Source organism: Suncus etruscus, chromosome 3 (assembly GCF_024139225.1).
Source record: "Suncus etruscus isolate mSunEtr1 chromosome 3, mSunEtr1.pri.cur, whole genome shotgun sequence".
NCBI lineage: Eukaryota > Metazoa > Chordata > Mammalia > Eulipotyphla > Soricidae > Suncus > Suncus etruscus.
In genome coordinates, this window is record NC_064850.1 from 17,674,364 (window position 1) to 17,698,852 (window position 24,489).

General features: G+C 42.2%; 2 protein-coding genes, 1 non-coding gene and 1 pseudogene across 12 annotated transcripts in view; all 4 read left to right on the forward strand.

The window, feature by feature from the left end:
• LOC126004028 (acyl-coenzyme A thioesterase 6-like) overlaps positions 1-6,229 on the forward strand; it is a 226,179-nt gene extending 219,950 nt beyond the window's left edge. For 8 of the 10 annotated variants that reach the window (XM_049770413.1, XM_049770414.1, XM_049770416.1 and 5 more), the window contains 2 exons: positions 1,373-1,575; positions 5,571-6,229. In XM_049770413.1, coding sequence (XP_049626370.1) covers positions 1,373-1,575; positions 5,571-6,176 — 809 coding nt within the window. In that variant the 3' untranslated portion in view covers positions 6,177-6,229. The remainder of the gene's footprint in view (positions 1-1,372; positions 1,576-5,570) is intronic. The other 2 variants (XM_049770412.1, XM_049770410.1) reach the window with 2 other exon arrangements.
• A 3,463-nt stretch (positions 6,230-9,692) lies between these two features.
• Positions 9,693-9,822, forward strand: LOC126005022 (small nucleolar RNA SNORA22). The gene has a single exon (XR_007494207.1). It is a non-coding gene; the product is annotated as a small nucleolar RNA SNORA22 (small nucleolar RNA).
• A 9,974-nt stretch (positions 9,823-19,796) lies between these two features.
• The window catches only part of DNAL1 (dynein axonemal light chain 1), a 50,622-nt gene continuing 45,929 nt past the window's right edge, over positions 19,797-24,489 (forward strand). Inside the window, exon 1 of the mRNA XM_049770499.1 lies at positions 19,797-19,878. Coding sequence (XP_049626456.1) covers positions 19,819-19,878 — 60 coding nt within the window. The 5' untranslated portion in view covers positions 19,797-19,818. The remainder of the gene's footprint in view (positions 19,879-24,489) is intronic.
• LOC126004958 (uncharacterized) lies at positions 20,408-20,551 on the forward strand (annotated as a pseudogene).

Here is a 24,489-nt window from a genome sequence, read left to right on the forward strand (position 1 = left end):
GTACCTTCCAATAAAACCTTTTTTTATTTGTATAGTGGCTTCCACTCAACTGTAACCTGGAACTTTGTCTTAGGCAGTCCTAGAGTTCTATATTCCTAGACTGGCACAGGGACATGGCAGGAGTTCAAAAATTATACTGACTGAGCTAATATGAATTATTTAGAGTTTCAGTAAGAAGCAAACTTTTGGGGACATAGGGTTAGGTATGGCACAGTTTGATCTCTGGCCCCACATACAGTACCCCGGGGATGACCAAGAATTACCCATAAGTATGAGCCAGAATAAGCCTTATCACTGCTGAGTGTGGCCCCAAACAAAACAAACACAGACAAACTCTGTCCAGCCATGTTATTCCTGGAAGAAAGTGCTCATGACAGAGCATGTAAGGACTGAATTTGAGTCCCAGCACTAACGCCGGAATGCAAAATGGTTCATGCTCATGTAAGTGGTCCTGAACTTCTCCATACTACTCCTTGGGCTGCCTCCATTAAAAAGAGAAATAAAAGTAAGTAAATAAGTATGTATATTTGTGTTTTTATTGTTTTGTTTTGGGACTATAGCCAGCTGTCTTCAAGGGCTTACTTCTGGTTCTGTGTTCAAGGATCATTACTGGCAGGAATCTGGGGACTAAATGTGGGCATGGAAAGTAAGTCTCATGCACGGCAACTACTCTACCTGCTTTAGTATCTTTCCAGCTCAGTAGCTACACTTAAGGATGACATTTTTATCTATTTTTGAGTGGTGGATCGCCAAAGTAGATGATGTTCATTTTTGTTTGTTTGTGGGGAAGTAATACTTGATACTGCTTAGGAGCAAGTCTTACCTCTGCTCGTAGAAATCATTCCTGGTTGTGCTTAGGGGAACCATATTGGATGCAGAATATGAAATTTGGCTTGACCATATGTAAGGCAAACCACCTAGCCACTGTTCTATCCATGTAGTCCAGATGGTTTTCTTTAAGACTGGAGCAGAGAATGTTAGGAGATAGAAAATAAATTTTTTTCTTTTTGGAGAATATATTCTAACCATCTCCTTTACACAGAACAAATTCAGCTACCAAAGTAAGATTTTTAAAGTAAAACCAGAAACAAAATTTGATGGAAATTATACATCTTATTTTATAATTCCTCTAACCTGGTATACTTAGACTACTACTGCTTTGTGAAAAATGCTGGCAAACATAAGGCATTCTGTTTCTCTTCTTTATTCCCTTCAATTATTTAAGAGGGGGGAAAATAAGGTAGAAAAGAAGACCTTTTCTCAATACTTTCCAGCTTTACTTTCTTTATTTGTTCCTCTGTGTTGACATCTGGAAGATGAGTTCCAAAAACATAGCAAGAGTGTCTAATCTTCCTGTGCTCTGTGTGTGCAGGAGCAGGCCCCTTCCCTGGGATCATCGACTTATTTGGAGGTGGTGGAGGTCTTTGTGAATACAGGGCCAGCCTCCTGGCCGGACATGGCTTTGCTGTGCTTGCCCTGGCTTATTTCAGATTTGAAGACCTCCCTAAATATTTGAATAATTTGAATCTGGACTACTTTGAAGAAGCTGTGAACTTTATGCTACAACATCCAGAGGTGAGTTTTACTCATCTGAATACAGAGATGTGGGCACAGTGTGAACACAGAGCAGATCTCAAAGGTTCTACCATGACAGTGGAGTCTGAAAGGCTGCTTCAGAGTTACTAGAATTTGGGGCTGGAGAGATAGCATGGAGGTAAGGCGTTTGCCTTTCATGCAGAAGGACAGTGGTTCGAATCCCGGCATCCCATATGGTCCCCTGTGCCTGCCGGGGGCGATTTCTGAGCTTAGAGCCAGGAGTTACCCCTGAGGGCTGCCAGGTGTAACCCAAAAACCAAAGCAAAAAAACAAAACAAAACAGAGTTACTAGAATTTCCAAGGATGTGGTTCCACTGTAGGGCACTATGCTGGCATGTAAAGACCCTGGGTTCAATCCATGGTAATGTTCACGTGCACACACACACACACACACACACACACACACACACACACACACACACACACACACACACACCACAAAAGTTACTAAGATTAGTTAAATTTGTATATTTGTACCCATTTTCTGTAGCCCCTTAAGACTCAACTGTTTAGGGCCAGAGAAATAATACAGAGGTTAAGAAACTTGTCTTGCATACAACTGCAGCCATGAAAATGGTTCAAATTCTGTCATTTAATACTCAGTACCACCAGTTATGGGCCCTGTGTGAAGTATAGGCCTTCCCATACAATTATTTTGATATTATTACAAAAAGGTGCTTATTCTTTGCTACTATCACCATTGTTTTGGAGTGGGGCCTACACTCAGAAGTGCTCATGGCTTACTCCTGAATCTAAGTTCAGGGTTAACTCCTCGAAAGTTTAGGAGAAATTTTGGGTGCTGAGGATAAACCTGGGTTAACCCCAAGCCAGGCAAATTCCCTGAGTGTTATATTATCTCTCCAGACTCTTTGCTACTATCTTTTAAAACGATACACTTTTTTTTTTTTTTTTTTTTGGTTTTTGGGCCACACCCGGTAATGCTCAGAGTTTCCTCCTGGCGATGCGCTCCAAAGTCACTCTTGGCTTGGGGGGCCATATGGGACGCCGGGGGATCGAACCGTGGTCCATCCTAGGCTAGCACTGACAAGGCAGTCACCTTACCTCTAGCGCCACCACACTGGCTAAAATACAAATATTTTAAGGAATAATCTTAATCTGTCCGTTCTGTATAATAATCTGTTAGAATTGAGGAAAGATCTCTTAGCACAGATGCCAAAATAGTGATCTTGTACCATGATGATTGTTTTATTTAAAGGAGAAAAGACTGGGAAAAATAATAAAAAATAGCATAAAATAGAGTAAAATATTGATGTTTTTGTTGCCTTTTTGTTGTTGTTTTGGGGCCACACCTAGTGACACTCAGGGGTTACTTCTGGCTATGCACTTCTCTGTGCTATTGCTCTGGCCCCCTACAATATTAATATTTTAATTAATATTTTAATAGGTATAACAAGATGTTAATAGATACAAAAATTAAGAGGTACAATATATTTTACCAAAAATTAATACATATTCTCAAGTCTCTCAAACCTAGGCTTGTGGGACATCTGTCCTAGACCTTTTTAGTTTAATGCTCAATAATGACCACATTCTGTGGTCACTAGGGCTCACTAGGGCCATCCTTGGTAATGTTGTATACTTGATATTATGAAATAATTTTGGTTTTGAACCATAACCAGCAGTGCTTAGGGCTTACTCCTTACACTTCACTAAGGGATCACTACTGTTGGGTTTGATGGACCACATGGGATGCTGGGAATTTAACCCAGGTGGGCTATATGCAAGGTGAGAGTCCTACTATGTGTGCTATTATACTGGCCTATGAATGATTATTTTTTTATATGTGATAATGGTGTCATGGTTTTTTTAAGAGAAAGCCTGGTAAAGTGCTTTGCTCTGGAGGTGTTGTGGGAATTATTTGATGCTGGAGATTAAACCCAGAGGTTTGCACATGCTAGTCATGTGCCCTTTGAGCTCTCTGCCTATCCCCTGGACCTTTTGTACCAGATGGCCAAACTCTATGCTTCCTGCCTGTAAGGTAAGGAGGCAAAGGGACTAAGGGATTGTCTTCACCGGGAACCCATGTGTCCCTCTTTCCTTGTCTTTGAAATCAGGAACCTCAGAATTTTTTTTTAATTTAATTTAATTTTTTGGAAACAAATGTGATCTACAGAGTCCTTCATAGTTGACTTTCAGATATACAGTGAGTCAGGGCCATTCCTACCACCAGTGTCAACCTCCCTTCACCAATGAACCCAGAGTGCATCCTATACCACCACCCTTTGCCTTCTGGCCTGACAGTATAACAAGCATATTTAGGTTTAGATTTCTTTTTTTTTTTTTTGGTTTTTGGGCCACACCCGGTAATGCTCAGGGGTTTAGGTTTAGATTTCTAAAGTTTAGATCTCTTGATTCTATTGTTGTTAACTTGGCTTGGATATTTAGTTCTGTCCTTATTTTTTTCCCCAACAATGCATCTGAGACCACTTGGTCTCTGGCCCAGAACCTCTCTTTATTTCTTCTTAGTTTTATAGAAAAATGCAGAAACATGTGGTAAAACTATGCAATCCATGTCCCAAGGTTCTATGAAAAAGCAGGAGCCCCTATTTAAAATATAAGAAATTAAAAAAAATTAAAATAAAAAGGTGTAAAATCTTTCTTTTTGTCCCAGTAACAGTTCTTCACAATCATGGTTGTCATGGTCAGGTTTCTGTAGTTAGAGATCCTGGTTTTTGTACAGATTCTATGTCAAAGGCAGGGTGACACTGAGCATCTTCTGGTTTCAGAGAACCCTGTCCTGAGTGTAAGTTTGTTGCTGTTACCAAGTCATCAAGGTGTCATATGAACTCATTCTGGAGCAAGTCAGTGCCAGGGCAGCATTAGGGCACTCCCTGGTAAGAGTACAATTCCTGGTGCAGGTGAAAAAACTGTGCTAGGGAACCTCAGAATTCTTGCTAAAAAGTGCTGATCATTCTTGCAGTTCTTATGCCTCTTTTGTGGTTTATTAGTGAAAACAGATTTTGTAACAGGCTAGGTGTTCATACTCATGTACAAAAGAACTCTTTTTTTTTTTTTTTTTTTTTGGTTTTTGGGCCACACCCGGCATCGCTCAGGGGTTACTCCTGGCTATCTGCTCAGTAGTAGCTCCTGGCAGGCACGGGGGACCATATGGGACGCCGGGATTTGAACCGATGACCTTCTGCATGAAAGGCAAACGCCTTACCTCCATGCTATCTCTCCGGCCCCACAAAAGAACTCTTAAAGTACATGATGGACTGAGAGATGGGAAGAGAAGGAGAGTAGCTAAGTAACTGGGTACTTGGGCCAGGGGCTGCCTCTCCCTTGTACCACATTCTCCCTTGGACCACTCTGTATAAAACAGAGTTCTCAAATTTACCTGACCCAGTAAATTGTTACCAAGGAATATCTATCAAGATGGGGGGAAAGGAGGCTGGAGAGATAGCACAGTGGTAGGACATTTGCCTTGCATGCAGCCAATCTGGGAGAGACCTGGTTTGATTCCTAGCATCCCATATGGTTCTCCAGCCTGCCAGGGACTATGTCTGAGTGCAGAGCCAGTAGTGACCCCTGAGTGTGGCTGGGTTTGGCCCAGACCAATCAATCAAGCAATAAATAAATTAAAAAAGATAGGGGGAAATATGTTTTATTTATTTATTTTCTTTATATCTTTAAAAATATCTAGGTATGAGGTGGGTAGAGAAATAATATAGCAGGTAGGGTGCTTGCCTTGCATATGGATTCTATACCTAGCACTGCCAGATATGATTCAAAAAAACCAAAAGCCCAAAAACACAGGTATTAGATGTATGGAATTTTGTTCTCTTGCTTCAGATCCATAAATATTAGCAGAAGAAATCAATTGCTAATTAGAAGATAGAAACTTTGTGGATTGTTGCATAAAGAAGGAAGACAAATGACATTAGATAAATCTACCTAGAAAATATAAAACTGTTTGCATCCTAGACTTGTTCTCTTGTTTTCTTTCCTGTCAGGTGAAAGGCCCTAGTGTTGGGCTTATTGGCTTCTCCAAAGGAGGTGACCTGTGTCTCTCAATGGCTTCTTTCTTAAAGGGCATCACAGCTGTTGTACTTATCAATGCTTGTGTGGCTAACACATTGGCGCCTCTCCATTACAAAAACATGATTATTCCTGATCTTGGCAGTCACATAGAGAAACAAAGAGTTACTGAATCAGGACTTTTGGATTTCATGGATATTTGGAGCAATCCTTTGGAAGAACCCTACTGCCAAAGTGTTATTCCACTGGAAAAGGCCCAGGGACCCTTCCTGTTCATTGTTGGCCTGGATGACCATAACTGGAAGAGTGACTTCTATGCTCATATTGCCTCTGAACGTTTACAAGCTCATGGAAAAGATAAGCCCCAGATACTATTCTATCCAGGCACTGGTCATTGTATTGATCCACCATATTTTCCTCCATTAATAGCCTCTGTGCATCCAGTATTAGGTGAAGCAGTATTCAATGGAGGTGAGCCAAAGGAACACTCAAGGGCTCAGGTGGATGCCTGGCAGCAAATTCAAACTTTCTTTCATAAACATCTCAATGACAAAACACCAGTGAAGACTAGTAAAATATAACTGTATACCATATTACAAAGCAGGTTATTATATTAATAAAGGTCTGACATATACTCATGTGTTGTATTTTTTTATTGTTTTATCATTTTCATTTTTTATAATAATTTGTATTTTGACCAAAGTGGATTACAAATCTTTCACAGTAAGAGCTTGCAGTTGGACCCAGCAGAGCGCACATGCCAGGGAAGCCGTCCCTCTTTTTTTCTGGTATGTTAGGGTCGCTGGTCGGATAGCGGGCCACAGATCTCCTGGACTGACACTTGGTTCAGGAGACTGGGACCCCCCACGCCAGGCGGGTCTTCATGGCCGGCCCTGACAACTCAGGCCCTGGGGGGCAGGTGGAGGAGGGGAAACCCCTCCCTTTCACTTTTCAAACTGGAGAGGGAGCTTGCAGTTGGACTCAGCAGAGCGCACATGCCAGGAAAGCCGTCCCTCTTTTTTTCTGGATCCAAGCCTCTACCAGAGAAGACCTACCACTGCTTTGGCATTGACTTACTCCAAAGAGTACTCCCAACACCCAGGCGACTCAGCAACAGTCTGCATATGTTGGGGACTGTGACTTGTTTGAGGTTATTTTGCTATACTTTCTGCCTTAGTTCAGCCTTTCACCTAAAGGCTACGTGCAGTCTTGCTGTAAGTTCTTGGGCCAAAGAGAAAGGAATGTGCAGCTGCAAAGTATAATTAATCTTGTAGCCCGGAGGAGAGCAACACGGCCCGGTACCATTCCCAGAAATGAGGTCTTACTCCCTCAACTACATTCCGGAGTCAACAAGGCAGTTATTATGTGTATATGTTACATTGTCTGTACAAAATTATTTCTGTAAGAACATTGCCCCCACCTTATATCTGTTAAAAGTTTAGAAATGCAGCTAGAAGGTCACAAGATGTTTCCATGGATACTGCAAGAAGTATTGCCCACTTGCCTTATTTGGAATAATGAAGTAATTTTCATGCAAAAAGAATGATTGACATTGCCTTTTGCCTGCCTCCTTCACCTTCCCTATATAAAGAGGTGCTGGACCTCAATAAACGCCTTTGAACAGAGTTTATGTCTTGGGCCATTTATTATTAACCTCTCTCAGATTTCTTACAGGTGTGGTGTGATCTGAGCCTTGCAAAATAAAGGTGCGGCCGTCCGTGAGCCTCTCGACTGATCCCCGCTGGCCGGGCCCCTCCGGGGGGCTTCAGGACCCCGCATTTTGGCGCCCAACGCTGGGCTCGAAGACCACCGCCACACCCCGAACGACTACAGGTCAGCGAGTCCGGAGCTGTTTCGTAAATCGCAGGAATACCTCATCAGGGTAAGCGTTGAAACGAGTTAGCCTTAATCAAAAATTTAAACTGCAGTTTTTCCAGTCGTTCTGATCACCGCCCCTGATTGGCTTTTGGGGCTTCACCCATAGGATCCGCTACCATGGGTGCCGCATTGAGTACTGAGCTTAAATTCATTCGAGATATACAGTCTGAATTGAAACGCAGACATATAGAGGTTACCAAAAAAGATATTTGTAATTTTTTAATGTTTGTTCATGATGTTTGCCAGAAATCTAGTGTTCCCGGGCTCCCTCTCGCTCTGACTCTGTCTCTCAGTTTCCTTCCTCTTCTGACCCTTCATCTTTACTTCTGCCGCTGCACCCTCTGTGCAAAATCCTAAACAGCCCTTCACTTCCCTAGCTTCAGCTCCGTCCCTGTTCCACCAAAACCTTTACTCCCCTCACCACCCTCCCCTCCTTAGCCAGCAATTGCAACAATACAAAGTCTTTAATTGGAAAAGCCTCAAAGAGCCGTTTCAAGCCGTAACCTCCTATGGCCCCCAAGCCCCTTACACGCTCTCCTGCTTAGAATCTAAAAGCTGAACTCTTTGTCTCTTGGGAAGTTAACTTTTTTTTCCGCTGCAAAGCCCTTGCAGATAGGCAGGAATCCTGATCTCTAAGCTCTTATAGCTGGCCTCGCCTCTTTTCATACCTTAAAGGTACAGCACACACTTTCCAGGTCCCAGCTTGCCAACATGGCTCTTGCTGCCCTCTATGCCTGGAAGTCGCTCCCCAGAGCCAGCATTCCAGCAGCTCCCCCACACGCGGCAACAAACTGTTGCTGCTTTCTCCCTCCCCCCCCCCTTTCTGACTTGAGTTCCCAACTCACCACAATTACATCCATGGTGTCTCACCTCTCTAACAAACTTGATAATGCTCTTAGCTCAAAAACCAGTGCTACTACCTTTCCTGTCTTTCTCCCTAATGGAAAAAGTCTTCCCCCCCCTCCCCGCCTGCTCAGCAGCCTCCGCAGCTACCTTCTCAAACGCCTCCCACTGATCCCCCGCACCCCAGGGGAAAAATTCTAAATGCCCAAGACGCTCAGTCCCTAACCATTGCAGATTCCCTCCTCTCACCGCTCCCCCTCTTAAAGCTATAGAAATGAAACTACTTGGCCAAATTGAAAATCTTAAACAAATCTTAAGCCTTCAAAAACAGGCTGCTTCTCTTAATTCACAGGTTTCTGCCCTTCAGGCGTTTCCCCCCCCTCCTAAATCTATAGTTGTCTGTCCTCTGCCCACTGAATTCTACGGCCAGGCCCCCCTCTTGAGAATTCAAAGGAACAAACTAATAAAAGTCAGGCTGAGTGCCATAAAACAGAAACTGCTGCAGTGCCTACAAAAAATTCTAAGGGCACAGTGAGCAGGATAATTACAAAGTATCATCTGCTAAGCCATAAAACCTTGCGATATCTACACTTTGCTGTTAAAACTTCTGAGCCTAATGTACCCTTTACTCAGTACATTTTGCTCAAACCAGTCCTCAGCCTCCTTCAGCCTCTTTCCTGCCAGCCTTGGGAAACAGCCAGCTCAGGCCCTGCCACTCCCACTTTAAGCCTTCCAATTCACCTTGAAATACCCAATCTTTGTTATTCAAAATAAATCTGAAAAGTGGCATCTCTTGCATATTCTCAAATCAATTAATAAAACCATGATCCCCATGGTGCTTTTGCAACCCAGACTCCCCTCTTCGGTTGCCATTCCCTCTAATTCCAATAAATTAGTAATTAATCTTAAAAGATTGCTTTTTTTTTCTCTATATCATTACACCCTGCGGACTGTAAATAATTTGCCTCTAGCCTTCCTGCTGTTAACTGTGCTGGCCCCTCCCCGAGTTATCAGTGAAAGACTCTGCTTCACCTTGTCAGCCCTACACTTCGTCAGATATGTGTTATTAGGTTTAGTGCATTAAGTGGTGTAAAGTAATTATTAAAACATTAAAAAGCAACAGGAAGATAAGGGCAATAAACTTTTTTTCATGCCTCTCAGAAAATTGTAGAGCAAGGTCATAATTCTGTCACTTTACAGATAACAAAATGTTGGTAAAAGAAAAACTTCTTTGTGTTTTAAAATCCAAACGAACACAAAAGTGTTAAATTTAAGTCTTATATTTCTATTAAAAGTTTTATTTTAATTTTTAAAGTATTTACAAAATTATGTGAAAAATAATGTGGTTAGCCTTTTTAAACAATATAGTTAATTTAATGCACAGTGAACACCTAGGTGTGCTTTATAGTACCCTTAGTTTTAACTTTGTGCTACAGCAATGGTTGTTCTTTATTTCTGCATTGAAAGAACTATTATTTTAAGTGCATTCAAAATATCAGCACATTATACAAATCTGTATATTTGTGTCGCAGTGAAAAAATAATATAAATGAAAAATATATTATATATAATTTTATAAGTAATATATAAAAGTAACTAAACTTTATAAGCAAATTAACTAGTATTAAATATAATTTTAGTCTTAAGTTCTAGGTGTGTAAATGTATCAGATGTCTTTAACTATATTTTATAATAATCTAAGCATTTAGTTAATTTGGTATATAATATTTTTTACAAATTATTCACATAAAGTCTTCATAGTAAAAACAGTTGTTTGTTTTTTAAAATCAGTTTTTATACCTTTAATAATCATAGTTCATGCTATTGTGTTTAATCATAAAAATTTTAACACTTTATTGCAGCTGTCTTACTGTTCTACTGCAAAACCAATTTAAAGAAAACCTATTCATTTACAGCAAATCATTTCATACTTCCAAGTAGAGACTCCTTCTACAGTGCTCATTAACCATTTTACTTAATGTTTTAAACTTCAAATTAAAATTGTTTTAAAAATGTTTTGTGTTAAATCTAAACCTTAAAATTTATTTTCAGCAAAGTTCCACTCCATCTACATTAAGTACTTCTCAAAACTAAAAAAGTTTTTCTACAAAAATTTTTTTTTCTTCTCACAAACATGCTAGCTAAATATTTAAAAGCGCTTGTCAATTTTTTATAAATAAGTCTTAAATCAATCCTTTTGTCTGTTTGTGTGTCTGTTGTGATGAATGAAAGTGGCCACAAGTGTAAAATGTTGTGTTTAGTGTTGTTTTGTTTTGTCTGTTTATTTGTTATCTCTACATTTTATAATAATACAATTTTTAAAGCCTTATCCATTTTTCAAATTTCAATTAATTTTTTCAACCTGGTTCGGTCTGGTCAGTTCACAAACTGGCATGTTGCAACTAAAAATCATGTGTTAAAAATGATGTATTAAGCTAGCTTTGTCCTTCTAAGAACATGGCGGAGGGTGTGGGGATGGCAAACCCCAGATTTCTCAATGGCCATCGGGGATAACTTTTCCCTGGAGAATTTCTGGACTTTGCAGTCACCCGGCTTTCCTGTTATGTGTAAGTTCAAGCCTATAGAATATGTATTTATGGCTAAAAAATAGCATCCAGCTTTAACATAATAACTAGAAGTTTAAGAAAAATCCTTTATATTCAGTTTAAAAAAATTTTTTTTAATTAGCAATTGTTAATTATAAATTTTCTTTTATGCCAAAGTCTAACAGAGGTCAAATAACATTCCCGTGGTATTCAAAAATAACTAGTGTAATGTAAATTGCTAATGTTTTCTGCCTGTAAACCCAAGCCAAAGGACTAAGTAAATTCTTAATTTTTATATGAAGTAACCATTTTGCCTCCTGCCAAGCTGTTTTCTTATAAACCTCCTGCTAGCCGCCATTCCTGCAAACCTGTTTCTAACTGACTCCACCTTTGACAATGCTGAATTGGGCACTCTGCCTAGCTGCCTTGGATGCCCACCACTGCCACCAACAACCTCCATTGCAAACAAGTCACAGTCGTGGAACTTTGCTTACTCAAACCATATATGTGCCCCCCTGTTCAACAATCAGACATTTGCAATCAAACCATTATTGTTAACAACTCTTCCATCTTCATTGAAGCCCCCAACTCCACTTATTTTGTTTGCTCCACTAAATTTTCTCCCCATATTGTTACTGAAATGTTTCTTGCTTATCATGATTATTATGTTTTAGCTTTGTTAATGCCTAAAATAACCATCAAACCTGTTGGTCCGGTTTCCACCTTGAACCTCATCCTGCAAATGGTCAATGCCTCTGTGCAGGGTCCAGAAGCCCCCCAGGGGGGCCCGGCCAGCAGGAATTAGCTGGGAAGGCTTCTCAGACAACCGCACTCCTATTTTGCTGAGTAGAAGAACAACCACACCTGTAAAAAATCTGAGAGAGGTTAATAATAAAGACCTAAGGCAATATCTCACTGCTCAAAGGCGTTTATTGAAATACAACTCCTTCTTTTATAGTGAAGGAGAAGGGGGCAGTACAAAGGTGCTGTCAATCATACTTTTGGCGCGAAATGGACAGTGGGCTAGGGGGCTGGATGACCTTCAAGCTATGCTGAACGTGCTGTTTCAATGGAAACTTTTAGTGTCCTTCTAGCTGCATTCCTAATTGCTTGACTATCAGGAAATGGTGCAAGATGTGCTTGTCTCAGTGATCTTGAACAGACAATGTAGCATATACTTATTGAAAACAGCCTAATTCACTCCGGAATGTGGTCTTAAGGAATGGGGCCTAGTTTCTGATAACTGTACCAGGCAGTTTTTACTCTCCTCCGGGCTTAGAGCTAAATTATGTCCTGCAGCTGCACATTCTTTTCTCTTAGCTCAAAAATTTGCAGCAAGACTGCATATTGCTTTTAGGTGAAAAGCTGGGCTATGGCAGAAAGAACCGCAAAATGTCCTCAAACAAGTCAGTTCCCAACACCTCTGCCCAAGCGCTCTCCAACACCAGCTATGAACACTGTTAAATCTGCAATTCACCGGTTTCGCCGTTTTATGAAAGCATCACAACGTTTAAATCTCCTATCTACACCAATGACTCTAAACTTCTTCTCTGGAAAGTTCAGCCTCAGCGTCATTAACTCACTGTTGGGCAAGTTGTGAGCTACGGACTCTGCCTTCTGGCCCATCCTCCTCCTCTCAAGTTATTTTAAATCTTATAAATGCCTCTGCTCTAGCCCTCACAGACCCAGATTATGAACGCTGTTGGCTTGGCTTCTCTCCTCAACCCCTACTCTTATCCTTCCGTCTTTCAACAACGTCGCTAGCCCTTTACAACTGTCACCCTTGCAGTCCTCCTTGCTGTTGGCGCCACTACTAGTGCTGGCATAGAAATTTACTCCCTTGTTTCCACTCAGTCCAATTTTCGCATTCTCACTCAGGCTGTAAAACGAAACATTAATGAAATCAAACATAGCTTACAATTTCTCACTGATACTGTTAGTTCCCTTGCATATGTAGTTCTTCAAAATCGTCGTGCTTTATATTTTGCCCTTATGAAAGAGGGGGGAGTCTGTGTAGCCCTTAAGGAACAATGTTGTATTTTCAAAGACAAAACTGGATTAGTTAGGAATAGCGTTCAACACATTGGTGACGGTATAAAAGACTTCCAAAAACATTTCGATGAAGAACAAGGTTGGTAACAGGGTTGGTTTTTCTCTTCTCCTTGGATACATACATTACTGTCCACTATTTTGGGCCCTCTTATTAGCCTCATGCTGCTCCTTTCCTTTGACCCATGGGCTTTCCGCAAACTTACTGCCCTTGTTAAAAACCAGGTAGATGAGACGGCAAAAACCTCTGTTCAAGTTCACTACCAACAGTTAACCCCACGTGACTCCTGTGAAAAACTTGGCTTTTGTCACCAAGCCGCCCTTCCAGCCACTAAGTTTTCAGGAGATAGAGCGCATAGCTAACAAACGGAGCTCGCTCCGGTACTTGTGCTCTCGGCTGTGGAGATACCTACGACGGGATTAGCAAGGTCCCAGTTAGGACACGGCCCTAAAAGGCTACAACACATAATTCGAATCTCTGTGCACACCCACGGCGTTTGTAGCCACCTTTTAAATGCGGCTTTGGCCGTGTCCAACCTGGTCAAACCTTGTAGCCTAAGACACGGTTCTTCCACCCGCTCACAACTTTCCTTCTTTTATTAGAAGAGAAAGGGGGAGATGTTGGGGACTGTGACTTGTTTGAGGTTATTTTGCTATACTTTCTGCCTTAGTTCAGCCTTTCACCTAAAGGCTACGTGCAGTCTTGCTGTAAGTTCTTGGGCCAAAGAGAAAGGAATGTGCAGCTGCAAAGTATAATTAATCTTGTAGCCCGGAGGAGAGCAACACGGCCCGGTACCATTCCCAGAAATGAGGTCTTACTCCCTCAACTACATTCCGGAGTCAACAAGGCAGTTATTATGTGTATATGTTACATTGTCTGTACAAAATTATTTCTGTAAGAACATTGCCCCCACCTTATATCTGTTAAAAGTTTAGAAATGCAGCTAGAAGGTCACAAGATGTTTCCATGGATACTGCAAGAAGTATTGCCCACTTGCCTTATTTGGAATAATGAAGTAATTTTCATGCAAAAAGAATGATTGACATTGCCTTTTGCCTGCCTCCTTCACCTTCCCTATATAAAGAGGTGCTGGACCTCAATAAACGCCTTTGAACAGAGTTTATGTCTTGGGCCATTTATTATTAACCTCTCTCAGATTTCTTACAGGTGTGGTGTGATCTGAGCCTTGCAAAATAAAGGTGCGGCCGTCCGTGAGCCTCTCGACTGATCCCCGCTGGCCGGGCCCCTCCGGGGGGCTTCAGGACCCCGCATGCATACAGGGCAGATCGCTCTGCATTTAATGATATGCTGAAACTAGAGGACGCTCCACATCAGCCTGACATCGACGAAAGAAATGCACAGAATACAGAGTCTTTAAATATAAAAGTCTGATACCAACTATAGCTCAAGTGTGCAAAAGTTTCACCGGGACCTTGAGAATGACTGGAGTTGGATAGACTGGTATGCCTGGAACCCAGAGTCTGTCTTAGGCCAATAAACTTCTGGGGTGAGGCCTTTTTGTAATCAGGTCAAGGATTTTTTTTTTCCATTTTCTCCATTTTTCTGAACCTATGCAAACATTGGCGATTGCCACTATCACACCTTTACTATATATTTTTTACTCTTATCCTTTAAGGAAAAAAATACAACATATTGAACTTAAAAATAAATTACTGTAGTAGAATGCCTGTCTCGAATACAGGCAGGGGATGGGAAGGGGGGAGGGGGTACTGTTGCACTGGTGAAGGGGGGTGTTCTGGTTATGACTGTAACCCAAATATGATCATGTTACTTAAATAAAAAATATATTTAATAAAAAAACAACAACTCTTTCACAGTAATAGTTTAGGTACATAATGGCATTGATTCAGGGGCATTCCCACCTCCAATGTTGTCCTCTCTTCACCCCTATTTCCAGCATGAATCCCATTTGCTCCTCCTTTACCCCCCCCCCTCGTTGGTAGTATAAGTGTCTAGCTTGTTGTAGATTGGTTATCAATTTTGTTGTCATTGGCTTTGGATTTGGTGTTTAAATCTGATCATTTTTTATTTCTACTTAATGTTCATACGACTGTTTAGTCTTGGTACCCTCCATTATTTCCCCCTCAATTTGTGAGGCGGAACAAGATGGTTCAAGTTAAGTGGTTCTGTTTGAAGGAAAGAAAAAAATAAAATGGGGCAAAAATCAAACAAGCAAAAAATGGGTGGTGTCCTTCTAGGGGCTATAGATATCAATTTAAGAGAAGAAAAGGATTTTATAGAACACATTGGAACTTTGTGGGGGGGCTTTGCCATATTCTATGGTGCTTTGTGTTTAGGTGTGACCTCTGACAATGCTTGGGGGACCATATACCATCCCAGGGATGCAACTGTATCAACCACCTGCAGTTGTTGTGAAACCTCTTCAAAATAGAACCACTATTTTAGATTCTTTGTCAGAATCCTATGGGATTCTTAGCCTTTGCAAATCTTTTTTCTTCATTGCTGGGTATACATTTTTCTTCATTAACTTTGCTCAGTATAGAAGCTTAATCCAAGTCCATTTAACCTTAAACAGGAGAAATGTAAAAAAAAAAAGTGTTTATCCAACTCAGGAATGAAGGTAGATTCTTAGACCATGGTTTAGAATTGAGAGTCCAGACACACAGACTCTCAGATATCTGGACAGCTAAGCTTCAACAACAGAGTAAAGTGTATGAAATGGAGCAAGGAAAACCTCTTAAGCCTGGTGCTGGGAATATTGGTAATTAATAGCTATTCATTTTCTTATTATTCTGGAAGCTGTAATTTAAGACAAGTGTGTTTTGGTGACCTTTAATTGGATAGCAAATAGACCTTCTCACTAAACAGCATGGCCTTTCTCTTTATACATCATTCCTTCTTCTTGTTCCTTTTTGTTGTTGTTGTTGTTGTTGTTGTTGTTGTTGTTGTTTTGGGTCACACTCGGCAGCGCTCAGGGGTTACTTCTGGCTTTATGCTCAGAAATCTCTCCTGGCAGGCTCGGGGGACCATATGGAATGCTAAGATTCGAACCACTGTCCTTCTGCATGCAAGGCAAATGCCCCACCTCCATGCTATCTCTCCACTCTCCCCCCCTTTTTTTTGATGCTCTTTATAGTTTCAATACATGTCCAGACTGTGTGATTTAGTTCTCTGATTCTGCACATAGTTAATTTGCCTTGTGTGTATGAGGTCCATAGTTGAATCCCCAGACTTTAAATTAAAAAAAATTGCTTGAACCTCATTTAATCATGATTATTTCCTTAATTGGACTGCCTGTATCCAAATGCAGTTTCTCTTGGAGTTAAGATTGCAAATATGGGGGCCCAAGCAATAGCACAGCGGTAAGGCATTTGCCATGCATGCGGCCAACACAGCATGGACCCAGATTCGAATCCCAATATCCCATATGGTCCCAGAGCCTGCCAGTAGTGATTTCTGAACACAGAGCCAGGAGTAACTGCTGAGTGCTGCCGAGTGTGACCCAAAAAAACAAAAAGCAAAATATGAGCTTGGAACAGAAGGCAAGGCACTATTTAGTTAGTAATAAACATTATAATCTCATAAAAGCATTATAGATCTTTATTTATATATGTGTGTTCAATGTTTACTTTTCTAGGGAAGCAAGATAATTTTTATTAGATGCAGTTGTTAGATCTGTTTCTGGCAGCTTGATGATAAGAGAGAGTCCACATGACAAAGTAAAACAAGCAGGGTTTACTAAGCCAGCATGCTGGGGTCTAACCACTCATGACCCAGCCGGATGTAGGTTAGGCCCCAAGCTTGGGGTCTGTAGAGTTTTTATAGTCACTGAAACCATGCACATTGTCCAGTCAGCCTCAGGAAACAGATAGCAAAGGATACACATTTCGCATTACACAAGTAACATAATTCAAACAGATCAAGGCCGCCCTTGACAAGGCATGTCCACTAGGCCCGGATGTGGGAGAGTGGACTTAGATAAGGGTTTATGGGGGCATTGTAGGCATCTATCAGTATCAGTTTCTGTGCCTCCCTGGTGCCTCTTTTCTTCTGGGAAGGTTGGTAGGCTCTATTTCCCCCACGTCAGCCTGACCTCCAGCAATATATAAGAGCAGTAAGGCATAGTTAAAGCAAAGCCTAAGGCCTAATCGGCCAGGCATATCGGTCTGTGTCTGTGAGTGTGAGATTGGCATGAGCCCACCTGTCCTTACAAAGTAAGCCGGGAAAGAGAAAATATATGTGCAACAGAAAACACAGATTTCTCTAGAGAAAAATAGAAGCAAGCCAGCAAAAATATGTGTTCAAGGGAGAACAGAAGCTTTCAAGAGAAAGACTGTGTGATTTATACTTTTCTTGGTGGTAGCAGTGGGTCACATTCAAATGACAGTTTACAGCTGACAGTGCTTGGGGGACCATATGAGATGCCAGACATCAGATCCTGGTCAGCTTCATTCAAGGCAAGTGCTCTACCCACTGTACTATGTATTTCTCTATCCCTGAAGTCTATCATTTTAAAAAGGATCACACCAATCATTTTGCTGGATAACTTGATTTTTATTTATAGAAGGAGAAGGGGTGAGTTTAGGTCATGCCCTGACTCTATGCTCCCAGTGGTGTTTAGCGTGTCATATGCCCAATTGGGCATTTAACCAGGGTCATGCAGTGCAAGGCAAGTGTCTCACTTCATGTAATATCTCTTTGTTCCTGACATCTTGGCTTTTAAATTCATATATTGTGATATCACAGTGTATGTAAGTAGGTTGATTTCTTTGACCCAATGATTTCAATGAAAATAGAATTTCACTATTTGGATGTTCAATGATAACAATTGTCTTTTGTTTTATTTGGGTCTTTTTCTTCTTAGTTATTAAACCTTTAAAAGTGCATCTCTGTGCATGTGTCTAATCCTGTGCACTCAGGATAAAGTCCTAGAATCAAGAGTCAAGTCCTGGGCTGGAGCGGTGGTGCAAGTGATAGGGCGTTTGCATTGTGTGCGCTAAACTAGGACGGCCCACAGTTCTATACACCAGTGTCTCATATGATCCTCCAAGCCAGGAGCAATTTCTCAGAGCATAGCCAGGAGTAACCTTGAACATCACCGGGTGTGGCCCAACCTCTCCCCCCCAAAGAGTCAAGTCCTGTTGGGCTAAGAGATAAAGTTTCTAAAGCTCTAAATAAAATATATGTAAACTTCAAGTGCAAATTAAAAAAAAAAAAAAATATATATATATATATATATATATATATATATATATATATATATAGAGAGAGAGAGAGAGAGAGAGAGAGAGAGAGAGAGAGAGAGAGAGAGAGAGGCCGGAGTAATAGCACAGTGGGTATGGCTTTGCTTTGAATGTGGTTAACCTGGATTTGACCCTTGGAATCTGATAGAATCCCTGGAGTTTGCCAGGAGTGATTATTTTTTAGTTTTGTTTTTGAGGCCACACCCGTTTGATGCTCAGGCGTTACTCCTGGCTAAACGCTCAGAAATTGCCCCTGGCTTGGGGGGACCATATGGAACGCCAGGGGATCGAACCGCGGTCCTTCCTTGGCTAGCGCTTGCAAGGCAGACACCTTACCTCTAGCGGCACCTCACCGGCCCCCAAGAGTGATTTTTGTGTTTGTTTGTTTGTTTGTTTTTGGGTTTTGGGCCACACCTGGCAGTGCTCAGGGGTTACTCCTGGCTATCTGCTCAGAAATAGCTCCTGGCAGGCACGGGGGACCATATGGGACACCGGGATTCGAACCAACCACCTTTGGTCCTGGATCGGCTGCTTGCAAGGCAAACGCCACTGTGCTATCTCTCCGGGGCCCCAGGAGTGATTTCTGAGTGCAGAGCAGGAGTAACCCCTGAGAGCCACCGGGTGTGGCCCCCAAACTCAAAACAAACAAAAAAATTCCAAAACAAACAATGGGTCACAGTCTTCCAGAAAGGCCATATAAGTTATAACCAGTATTGTATATTATGTATGAGCAGTGCCATTTCTCCTTATTCCCTGCAACACTGAGTGAAATTTTACAATGTTTAGCTCTCTTGAAAGATCGAGAAGTGGGAAAAACATCTTGTTATGTAAAAATCCATATTTGATGCTTTCAGCCGTCTCCAGCTCACTGAAGGTGAAGTTATTCAGTCACATTGCCAGATGTTTTACAACAGCATTTTAAAATCCTGAAAGCAGTTGCTACAGAAAGAAAATTTAGTTTCTCTGAAGAGGTGGGAAGAAGAAATATGTGGTACTGAATTGGAACCAGGGCCTTAGGTTTGCAAAGCTTGCCCAGGAGCCCTCTGAGCTATTTCTCTGGCTTCTTATTATTATTATCATCATCATCATCATCATCATCATCATCATCATCATCATCATCATCATCATCATCTTCTTCTTCCTCATCATTATTTTGGATTTCATGGGCCACATCTGATCATGCTCAGTAGTTAATCCTGCCTCTGTGCTCAAAAATCACTCCCTGAGGTGCTCCGGCAACCTTCTGAGAGCAGAAATGCTAACCACATACCAGATAGGTGCGCTACCCACTGTCCTATATAACTCCTGCCCCTCCTCAGCCCTTTAAAGCTCTGTTATGGGATAAACAATTCTGGGGAGTTAAGGGTTAAACGTTTTGGGGACAACCAAAACCGGCGACACTCGGGGATAACTCTGGTTCTGCATTCAAGAATTACTCAGGGAGGTGCCCTGGGGACCCTATGGGCTGCTGCTGGGATTAGAACCAGCCCACCCACCGGTAGGCCTGGGTTGACAGCTAGCAAATGGGAGCAGCAGATACGGCGGGCGGTAGGACCCGGAGGGAGACAAAGGCCGCATCGCTCGCCTGCTCTCCCGCCCGGCCCAACGCCCTCCGCCGTCCCACAATGCACCGCTCCGGCCTCCCGGGGGCGGGGCCAGGCGGCGAGCGCAGCCGAGTGCGCATGCGCCCTGCCCCGCGGGCCCTAGCAACCAGAGCAGTGACAGTAGCAACGGCCGGAATGGTGAGCAGCCTGCGGGCCCTGCAGCCTAGAGGGAGAGGAGATGGCAAGTGCAGAGGGGTGATCGTGGGGTGCTGAGGATTGGGTGGGGGCGTTCCCGGGAGCGGCCACTGCCTGGTGATGTCAAAGGCCTGGGGCTAAAGCAAAACCCTTGCAAGGGAGTGACTGGGTTATGGGAAGGCCTGAAGCAGATTGGGGATGATGATGTGAGGCCTGGAGCACGGATTGGGCTGGCTGAGATCAGAACATTCTCAAAAAATGAAGGGTTTTGGTGTGGGAATGAGGATGCTATGGGAGTGTGAGCTGGGAGAAGGTTGCAGGGAGCAGTGATTTATTTGCCACCCCTTTGCAGGGCTAAGGGGATAAGGGTTGAGAGAATTGTGTGTTGGCAGCTGTTTTGTCACCTGGTGCCCGCCTTCCTCTCTGAATTTCTGAGTTGTGGGTATTGGGTAACCCGGGTACCCACCCCCCTGGAATGGGATGTAAGTCAGAGCGCGATGCTCAAAAAAATAATGACAGCCCGAAGCATATTGTTGGTAGAGCTTGGAGTTGAGACCATTGACTGGTGGATGAACTCTAGAAAGTCGGCTACACGAGGGACAAGTTTTTCTGCCAACACCATCACAAGGGTCTTTGGCCCAGTGAGTGTCATTGGATAGTAATTCTTGCTACAGATAACTTTTAATGTGTAAGCCTAGAAATTTTGTACATAGGAAAACTTGGTCTGATTTCTTATGTCTTGTTACCTACCTAAGTCTTTCTTTTGACTTGATCTCTCTTTTTAAAATTTAAATTTATTTATTTATTTTGATTTTGAGGCCACACCCAGTGGGTGATCCAGTAGGGGTTACTACTGGCTATGCTCTCAGAAATTGCTCCTGGCTGGCTTGGGGGACCATATGGGACTCCGGAGATTGAACCCAGCTCCGTCCTGGGTCAACTGCATGCAAGGCACCCTACCGTTGCGCCATTGCTCTGGCCCCTTGATCTTTCTTTTTAAACCAACTTGATGAATCCTGCTTTAAGATTCCAAAAAAGGTGGGTTGTGTGTTTAAAATTGATCTGGGTTGCCAATTGATCTCAATCTGGTTCCACCCAAGAATAACCCAGAATTGTTAAAATAGCAGTGCCAGAACACTATATTTTTTGCTTGATGTTGAAAGCTGAGGACTATCTAGATTTTCAAGATAAAGTTTTTATAAATAAAAAGTGACCCATTATTATTTCAGGAAAAAAATGAGAGCCTCCCAAAGGGTTACTGCCGTAGGTCTGAGTCTGAGCTCTTGGAAAAGGCGATGGTGAATTTTGACTGTTGCAGGGGTGAAGGGGTGTGTTCAGGAAGATGCACTTGAGCAAGGCACCTCAGATTGTGAGGTGCGTCCTTCTCAGGTCCCCCTCCACTTTGCAAACTGTTGCTGCTTTGGAGTTTAATTCTTTCAGCGATCTATCCCATCAAAGCTCTCTAGGAAGCAATGAGTCGATGTGCTTTTGGAGATGCCTTGACTACTAACATGTATGCCCTCTCTTGGTTTACTTGGTTGGTTCCAGCAAAGCTGGTGACACTGCTTGCTAAAAGGCATGTTGGCCTTGGCTCATGGAAATGGTGATGAAGAAGTACCATGCATTGTCATTTTGTGACTCTGTGCTGGGCAAGTGAATGGAAACTGAGGACATTGAAATGGTCAAATTATTGCCCCAAGATTGAACATCTCTGTTATTGGTCTTCCTATCTTGCCGCTTCCCTTTTCTGTACTTCATGACATAGCTGTTTAGCTGAAAATCACTGCCAAGGAAATGAAGAAGTTCTGGATTCTGGGGCCAGGGAGCTTGATCAAATGGTAGATACAGACCTAGTGGTGGTCCAGATATTACATGTCCCCTACCAGGGCAGTCCAGAGCTGGCACTGCCGTCTATCATGAAGGGATGTGGTACCTATTTAGAGCAAAGTCTGGAATGTCTGCTCAGATTTACAATGAAAAGGTGACAGCCCTAATTTTAAAGTGTGAAGTCTGAGAATTGTCCCAAAATTTCACAGAGAGAATCAGAACAGTAATGAGTTGAAGCTAGCGGAGGTTGATGACTGGTAATAAATGGGCCTTGCCAGGGGTACATGCCCACATGGGTTTTTTTTGGTCATTTAGAAAAAAATTAGCTTCCCATTTCTTAAAATCAACCATATTTCACAACAAAACCCAGATTTCTGACTTCTGAAAAGTCAGGCATATCAAGTTGCACCATAGAACACAGCCATACTTTTCTGTATTACTGAAATGTGATGGTGTTATATAATTGGCAGCATTTTTTTGTTATTTCGTTAAATTATTTAGGGCTGGGCCGGAGTGAGGGTGCAGCAATAGGGCGTTTGCCTTGCATGCTGCTGACCCAGGACGGACCATGGTTCGATCTTCCGGCGTCCCATATGGTCCTCCAAGCCAGGATCGATTTCTGAGCGCATAGACAGGAGTAAATCCCTTCACAGGTGTGGCTCCAAAACAAATAAACAAACAAAAAATTATTTCAGGCCAACCCAAGGGTGCTGGGGCACTGGGATGTGGTGGAGTGAGTGGAACCAGGGCTATTATATATAAATAATGCATTCCAGCCCTTAGAATCATCTTGCAGCCCAGATAATCTTTTCTCTCTTTAACCTTTATCTTTTTTTTTTGTTGGTGGTGTTTTGTTGTAGTTGTTGTTGTGTGGTCGTCGTCGTCGTCGCCACACATGGCAGTGCTCAGAGCTTCCTTCATTCTGTTCAGGAATCACTCTTGGAGGGGCAAAGGGGGTACTGTCAATCAAAAAACAGGCTGATCTGGGCAAGGCAAGTTCCTTAGTCACTATACTAGCTTCCCAACCCCCTTTTTCTTTGACTCTTTCTGGTGGGGGCACACCTGATGGTGCTCAGGTGTTACTCCTGGATCTTCACTCAGGAATCTCTCCTGGTAGGCCAGGGGACCACATGGGATGTGTGGATTAAACATGCAAGGTAAGCACCCTACCCACCGCATATTGCTCCAACCCTCTTCTTTTCTCTCAGCTACACCTGATTGAATAGGGTAAGCTCTTGATTCTGTGTCCTGGGATCACTCCTGTTGATGCTGGCGAGTCCGGGAACAATTTGGGCTAACAGAGATCATACATGGGTTGGCAGCATGAAAGGCAAGTGCCTTACACTCTATACTATATCTCTTAGACTGCATTTTTTCACCTTTGTAAGTAGCAAGGAAATAAGGGCAACACTTTTATTTACTTAAAAATTTAGTTAATATGGTTAGAATAGGCACACATTTTGATAGTGGTATGCAAAATTAGTGCCCCATTCCACCCACCCCCCACACTACCAAAGTGCCTAAGACTCTGCAACTGTCCCTTTGTCATCTCAACTCTGACTCTTCATTCTCCTGTATCCCTCTCCGCACTGCTTGGCTTTCTAATATAAGGCTAATTAAAGATTTGTCATGGTTGGATACTGTCAATTCCCTTGCTTTATCTCTCTGGATGGCGCTGATTAGTGAAATCACTTGGTATTTGTCTTCTCCCTTTGATGTATTTTGCATATGATGTCCTCTAATTCCATCCATGTTACCTAATTTTATCTTTTCTTAGAGCTGTGCCATATTCCATTCTGTTCAGATACAATAATTTCTTTGTACATGTATCTGTTCTTGTGTATTGGGTTGTTTACATATCCTGGCTATGGTACTTAATGCTGCAATGAACACAGGAAAGCCTATATCTTTTTTAATGAATGTTCCTATGTTTTAAATACAGATTCCAAGAAACGAAATCACTGAGTTGTATGGAAGTTCTATTCATACTTTTGGGAAAAATCCCTGTACTGTTTTCCATAGAGGTTGAACCAGATGGCATTCCTACCAGCAATGAATGAGGATTCCTTTTTCACCACTACATTCCTTTTCCCTATCAATATTGGTTGTTTCCATCTTTTTCTTTTTTTGGTTTTTGGGTCACACCCAGCAGTGCTCAGGGGTTACTCCTGGCTCTATGCTCAGAAATTGCTTTTGGCAGGCTCGGGGGACCTTATAGGACGCCAAGATTTGAACAACCATCCTTCAGCATGCAAGGCAAATGCCCTACACCTCCATGCAATCTCTCCGGCCCCCTGTTTCCATCTTTTTAAATATATATTTCGACCTTGTGCTGTGAAATAGTATCCTGTTTTGATTTAGACTTCCCTGATACTAAATGATGACAACTATTTATCTTCATCGGGGAAGAGTTTTTTCATCTTCTCTCTTCATTTTGATGAGATTATTATTTTTGTTGTTGAGCTTTGTAAGTACTTTATATATCTTGGATTGAGTTCTGTCTCTGTCTCTGTCTCTCTGTCTGTCTGTCTCTCTCTCTCTCTCCCTCCTCCCCCCCTCTCTTATACCTGACAGTTCTCAGGAATTACTTTGTGCTCAGGAGTCATTCCTGGTGGTGCATGGAGGACCTTATAGAATGCTGGAGATTGAACTTGGTGGGCTGCATTCATAGCAAATGTCCTCCCCACTTAACTCTGTACTCTCTCTGGCCCTGGATATTCAGTCTTTGTCTGATATATAATATGAAATATTCTCTTCATTTCGATAGGGTATCTTTTTATTTTAGCT